This window comes from Filobasidium floriforme (genome assembly GCF_021052385.1).
Source record: "Filobasidium floriforme strain CBS 6241 chromosome Unknown HD553scaffold_19, whole genome shotgun sequence".
NCBI lineage: Eukaryota > Fungi > Basidiomycota > Tremellomycetes > Filobasidiales > Filobasidiaceae > Filobasidium > Filobasidium floriforme.
In genome coordinates, this window is record NW_025763640.1 from 281,469 (window position 1) to 288,233 (window position 6,765).

General features: G+C 54.5%; 2 protein-coding genes across 2 annotated transcripts; both read left to right on the top strand.

Annotated features, from left to right (window-relative positions):
* The first annotated feature begins 6 nt into the window (after window positions 1-6).
* HD553DRAFT_315968 (uncharacterized protein) lies at window positions 7-3,326 on the top strand. Its single transcript, XM_046180555.1, has 3 exons — window positions 7-823; window positions 1,019-2,474; window positions 2,548-3,326. Exons 1-3 carry the CDS (start codon window positions 234-236, stop codon window positions 3,046-3,048), a joined length of 2,547 nt encoding a protein of 848 aa, XP_046034500.1. The 5' UTR covers window positions 7-233; the 3' UTR covers window positions 3,049-3,326.
* Window positions 3,327-4,220: 894 nt separating this feature from the next.
* HD553DRAFT_315985 (nucleotide-diphospho-sugar transferase) lies at window positions 4,221-5,633 on the top strand. Its single transcript, XM_046180556.1, has 4 exons — window positions 4,221-4,525; window positions 4,596-4,859; window positions 4,933-5,028; window positions 5,098-5,633. Exons 1-4 carry the CDS (start codon window positions 4,238-4,240, stop codon window positions 5,374-5,376), a joined length of 927 nt encoding a protein of 308 aa, XP_046034501.1. The 5' UTR covers window positions 4,221-4,237; the 3' UTR covers window positions 5,377-5,633.
* The last annotated feature ends 1,132 nt before the right edge of the window (window positions 5,634-6,765 follow it).

Consider the following 6,765-nt stretch of genomic DNA (forward strand, 5'->3'; position numbering starts at 1 on the left):
TGTGCAAACCTCGCCATCGTCCCATAACGTTTCATCCTCTCGACTCGCGACTTTGATTGTTCTCCTTCATCGTCATCGTCGTCGTCGTCATCCCGTAGAGCAGGTCCTGGACCATATAACATATTATTCACCACGCGATCCCGGTTTGATCGAAACTTACAGGTAGCGAACGAGTCGGCCGACCAGCAAATCCAGCCCGAATCACTCGACACGGGCAGATAGCAATCGGCGTGATGGTCGTCTTCACCCCGCCTATCGGGGAACACCTCGTCATCCACCTCTCATCATCCAACTCGTCATTCCATATCAGAACCATCGACGTTCAATTTCGAGCACGGGACGTCGACCGAAAGCTTCAACCTGGGGACCGGGTGGAAGTGTGGACCGATGCACCGGATCAGGAGGGCAAGAGGGTCGAGGGTGGATGGAGGGCCGTCAAGTTTGAGGGCGAGGATGTTGGTGTCGAGGAAGGAGACGGAACCGTGAACCCGGACGAACGGGATGGAGACGTCCAGGTCTTTCAACTACCTACCCTTGCTCTTCCTCTCGACCCTTCCCGCACCGATTCGACCTCGTCTCAAATTCAAGTCGATACCACGAACAACCTCGTCGCCCGCATCTCCCTCCCCTACCCTCACTGCACTTCGGAATCTGACCTGAATTTCGAATACACCTTCCGTATCGTCTACCCGGACGGCAAGATCTGGTGGTTGGGCGGGCTGGGGGCGAACGGGACCGTCAAGTTTCAGCTCGGAGGTGATGACGACGGTGCCGAGACGGACGTCTGGAATGGGTGGAAAGGATGGGGGATCTTGCAGGAAGGGTGAGTTACCCGTGTCGATTCCTCTGTGCTTTCTCTCTTCTGTTGTGGTTCGTCATGGGTGGCACGCAAAGAGGGTCAGGTTCGTTGACATCAGCCGTCACGTCTTTCTTCTTGTTCTCGCTGTCCCTTGCCCTGATCGTCCCCCGTTTGTGTTGTTCTTTGCAATTTTCGATTGACGATTCGGTGTCGATACAGTACCATCGCAGCCATCCCCCGATCCTCTGTCGAACGGCCGAGCCAGGCCGACCAAGACTCCGGAACGGCATACTCGCTGGCTGTCCTTTACCAAGAAGAGCCTCGTGCTACCGATACGGGATTCTACAAGTTCTCCCCGTTCGAAGCTGGATCGAAGCAAGGACAAGCCAGGGAGTCGGTACTTCTTTTGCCCAGGACGCAAGGGCAAACGTTTGATATCACCCATGATAGCGAGGGAGAGTATCGGATAGTTCCCCTTTCCCAGATAGGAACCAGTTCGGTTAAAGATGATGTTTCGCCGTACGTGGTCTACAAAGGCCAGGGCACGGTCCACGGGCAAGAAGTCTTGGTCTTCGGGCTTGAGAAAGACGATGAGAACGAGGGATCATCTCTGGCAGCGGGAGCGGGGAAGGTGTACGTCTTTTCCCGTATGCCCGCTATAACCGAAGTCGAGGGGAAGGTACACAGGGTCAAGGTGGATTCGGCTTCCCTTGGCATCGAGCAGGGAAGAGGCAAAAGTAGGAAGACGGCTCTGTGGGATCGAAAGAGCAGGCGGTCGGTCTTCCTCCCTGGTTCCACCTCTGTGTCTGAGAACAAGACGGAAATCGTGCTCGAGCTCGCACAAGACGAGCATAGCTTGACGGCGCTGTCGGTCATGGAACGGGTAGTGATGCACCCTTTCGGGGACCACAACATTGACAACAAGGAAAAGGTTCGACCGGAGGTTTTGGGCTGTGTCGAGCCAGTCTCCGGGTTGGAATGGGTACCGTCGGTAGAGAGGGAGGAAGAAGAGGATTTCGAAGAGGTCGTCCTCGTTCCTTTCGATCAGGAAGATGACGATAATGAGGACGGTGCTGGCGCAGGGGCGAACGGGTTGGTTACCATGTCGCAAGACGGATCTACATGGGCGACCTTGGGTTCGTCTGACCGGTCCATGCCGAGGTCCAGGTCAGCTTCGGCGTCGGTGAGCGCAGACGTCGGCGAGGAGGGCGTCAAGGGCAAGATGGAGGAGGAAGGGCTATTGAGCCCCAGAACGGTCGATCTGCACGAGGTCGAGGATGACCACGAGGAGGTCGATGGGGTTGAGGCGGAAGACGGCAAAGACGATCATGCATCGACGAGTCGAGCTAAAGCCGCCGCTGATACTAATACCGATACGGACGAGAGCGAGACCTCGACTTTCGACAAGGCTCAACCCGCTCCGGCCACATCGGACGACCTGGTCGCTGACCAAGACCTCCCCGTCACGAAGCGAAACCCTGATCCCGACTTCAAACCGTTCAGCTGGATCGCGATCATGCTTCGTAACCTATGGATGCGGACCTTGGGAGGATTCTTCAGATGGATCGTGGTTAGGTTCAAGGGCAATCAGATCGAGAAGGAAGGAGATGGTGGAGAGGGGGCCAGGATCACGGAGCCAGAGGAGGTCGACGAGGAGACGCCGTTATTGGGCAAGGTGAGTGCGGTTGTATGTTTCCCGGGTAGACAAGGTCAAAAAGACTGAAAACTGTGTTCTTCGGATATCATAGAATCGTAGCGCCGGCTCTAGCGATCACGAGGAGGAGGAACAGGAAGAGGTTGTTTCAACCCCGGTCCATAGGGCTGACGAGGACGAAACTCGTACCCCAGAACAACAGCCTGTCAGCCTCTTGGATTTGCCTGAAGCGCCACCCATAAACAAGCCTTCCATTGCGCCGCAAGACATTGCCCCGATCCGACCGGCCCAACCACCCGTCTACAAGGTTATTACTAGGACCCGAACCAGGCTCGTCAAGGAACCTGGCTACATGAAGCTCGTCAGCGGCAAGACCGGGAGGATCACGCTGTTGACGGATCTCGAGGAGACGCTCAGCATCATCCATCGCACTGGCGCAGTTGGGGGCTCAAGCGAGGACGTCAAGCTCGATTTCGAGATCGTCCGCGCGGATGAGAAGGAAGGGCGGGCTTTGACCGTCGTCAAGGTCGATACGGCGGGGTTGCCTGATCCATTCGATCTGCGGATCAGCCAGGATGAGAACGCCGCCGCCTAGGACGGATTGGTATTGGAGGCGAGGTTGCGGCGAACCGATGGACATACGAAGATTAACGATACGACAATGGACTGTGACGCGGACTGGATTTGGAAGCGACTGCGACTGAACTGCCGATGCGAGGAGGATATATAGAATAGACTGCTTTACGTGCGGATACACGAGATCGATAGGTCAGTAGGACCCGGAAAGTGCTTTGCGACGTGGCCTTTCCGTGGCTCGTGGTTTTGCTTTATCTTACGACTATGATAGACGCGTATGCATATGATTTTCGTCACTGCAGCCAGTTCTGAACAAGCAGTCACGAGAAGTTGAACAGGGTCCTCGTCCTCGTCAAAGCCAGACGGCAGCTTGCCTGTCTCCCCGAACAGTCCGTACAAGGTTTGAGACTTTTTGTCAATGAAGTCGCTGCCCCGATATCTGGTATCTAGATCTCTCCAACCCGTGTCGTGAGCTTCCGCGAGATCACCACTAGCTCTCGAGAAGCCTTGAAATTGTCTGCAGCAAAGAATCTACAATTTGCCCAGCGGTCGCACCAATGTTTGCCCAATTCTATTCTCGGGAGAACAGAACGAGAACCTGGCTGCAAACTCTGGAGGCCTTGAACTTTGCCCTCGATAATCGCAAGTTCTCGGCGTGAAACGCCAATTCAAATGGGGAACGTGTCGCGCGGGCGCGGGACCGCAGCCGGGCTGCTGGCCGAAGCTTCCCTTTCACAACCTCGTCTTGTGTATCCTGCATTCGTGTGTTCTTATTATCATATCCTTTTCTTCAATCTCGCCGCCTACATCATCAACATGGAGCTATAGATATTCTGCATCTCCTCTTCGACTGTGACGTGATCAATATACCCTCACCCCTTCTGCGGTTGAAGCGATGTTGAGCTGGACGACTATCCTCTTCCTCACGACCCTGCTTGTACTAGCTGGTCTCGCAGCGGTGAGTCGTCAACGAATTGTCAGCTAATGTGCCCTGCTCACTATGTAAACCTACTTTGTCGTGTGACCAGGCCTACCTGGCTCTCATCGTCTTTACTCCCACCACGCTTCCTCGATCGACAGCCGAGACGTTCTACTACTCTGCCAAGAATCCCGAGAAACCTCTGCCTCTATCGCCGCTTTCGGAATCCCCAACTTTCGGTCTCAGCATTATCGTTCCTGCGTACAATGAACGGGAACGACTCGGAATCATGGTCGACGAAGCCATGGCCTACCTGACGGATGCGGTATTCGAGCCTGAGCTCAAGCGAGGTTCCGGCCTTGACCCGAGTTGGTACGAGGATGGAGTCGAGCTCGTCGTGGTCGACGATGGATCAAGGGACGATACGGCCAGGATAGCTATCGACCTAGCGAGCCGATGGGAGAAGAAGTTACAAGCTAGGAGAGCCGCCACGGATGAGAAGCGAAACTGGCCCGAGGTGGACATGCGAGTAATCAAGCTGGAACGAAACCGTGGAAAGGGAGGAGCCGTGCGGCATGTAAGCGGTCACGCCAGATTTCTTTGCCACATCACGTCTCAGACTGACGTGTCTCTTCGAATGGTCGCAGGGAGTCCTCTTCGCTCGAGGTCGACGGATCCTCTTTGCCGATGCCGACGGTGCATCCCGTTTCTCCGACCTCACCTCGCTACAACTCGCCATGGACGCCCTGCTCGACGCGAGCGCTTCGTCCGTTAAAGGCCCGAACGGACACGCTAGGAGAAGATCCATGGACGGTGTCTTCGGCAAACAGTCTTTAAAGGGGGATTTGGTCGGGCATGCGATGGTCGCTGGGAGCCGGGCTCATCTTGAGAAGAGTCAGGCGGTCGTACAGGTGGGTCATCTCGGGACTCAGAAAACGTATGGAATTATTACGCTGACGGTGGGATCCACGTAACAACTTGCAGCGGAGCTTTGTAAGAAACTTGCTGATGCACGGTTTTCACGTCTTCGTAAGGACGATGGGCGTGAGCGGGATTCGCGATACGCAGTGCGGTTTCAAGGTGAGCAGATGGCGATCTCCCTTGTATTTGCGTCCCTTTTGGGCTGATGTCTTAAACGCCTGTACGCAGCTCTTCACACGGGAAACAGCCCGTGTCTTGTTCCCGACGATGCATCTCCATCGCTGGTCTTTCGACGTCGAGCTCTTGCTGCTCGCTTCACTCGTCGGCATCCCCGTCGCAGAGGTCCCGATAGACTGGCACGAGGTTGCAGGTAGCAAGATTAGCGTCGGTTGGGATGGGATCGGGATGGCCAGGGATCTTCTGGTCCTGCGGGGCAACTTGTTGGCGGGTAGATGGAAAGTACCACGGGTTGTAAAAGCATCGCCTTTGAGCAAAGATCAGGAATAAGCATCGCATGTCATATTCAAGACGACTTCGGTGACGGCGGGGGAGGTATTCCGGACACACCATAGAATCTTAGAAACACACCATAGGGTTCACTAGTAGTATCACCTTTAGAAAACCCCCATTGAGCAAGCCTCCCGTCCGTCACTCTGTTCCTGGCACCGGCTGCAATAGCTTGTACATAGGTATTACTGCTTCGGGATAGGGGTTAGGTCCAGGCAAACGGACTTGTGCTTCTCGCGATATCTACACACTGTTACCATGGATCAATTCTTCGCATCACCTATCGTTCAAGATACTCTGAATACCTCCCGAGATCAGCATCTTTGGGAAGAACGGGTGGATCTATACAATTTAGCTAGACACATTCAACTCGACTTCGATCAAAGCCACCGGATCGATCCGGTGGACGAGTTAGCAGATGATGATCCCGAGTTAGACGTCCCTATTCCGCCAGCTACTCACTGGCACACAGCAAACAACACCGAAGATGACGACTTGGCTAGTCTCCTTACTCCTGTTACGCTGGAGAACAAGCGAGGGGTCTTTCCAGCCTTGCCGGATTGTCGGTCCGATCCAGACGAGGTGATCGTCTCAACATCCGCGTCGGATCGATCCGAAACGCCCCCCCGACTTCTTTCCCCTCCTCCCAGTCCCCTTGCTACAGTTCAAACGCAAGTTCAGACGGAAGAATGGGTGGTAAACCTCCCTCAGTTCGACCTCTATGATACTCTCGATGCAGCAGTGGATGCTGTGAACAATGTCGGCCGGCAACAGGGCTTTGCTGTCAGCAAAGCCCGAAGCAAGAAGGATCCCGATGGTCGTCTATACCTCGTCCATCTCAAGTGTGTCTACAGTGGGACATACAGACAAAAACACGACTACCAAGCAGCTCATGGTAACATACGTGTCAAACAGACATACTCCAAGAAGAGGGGGTGTCTATTTCAAGTCAATGCGTCGTGTACCAAAGGTCAAGACTCTTGGCGACTTGCAGGGAAGGTTTTGACGCACAATCATCCGCCGGATCGATCCGCCAGAGGGCATCACGCCCATCGCAAACCGACGCAAGCCGAGAAAGATCTGATTGTGGCTGGTTTCGATTCTGGTATCAATTCCGGTCGGATCATGGGTCAAATCCAAAGCTTGGCAAAGAAGGAGAAGCGCGTCAGTTATGTTTCGCGGCAAGAGATATATAACCTCAAATCAAGGTATTATCGCATCGACGGGGGTGCAAGAACCCGAACAGACGCCTTGATCACACAGCTTGAGAACGCCAGGATCCCCCACAAGCACAAGCTCGGCGAATACAATGAGTTAACTCACTTACTGGTCACCGATCCGATGGCAATCACATTGGCGAGGAAGTACGGGGCAGTTATCTATCTCGAC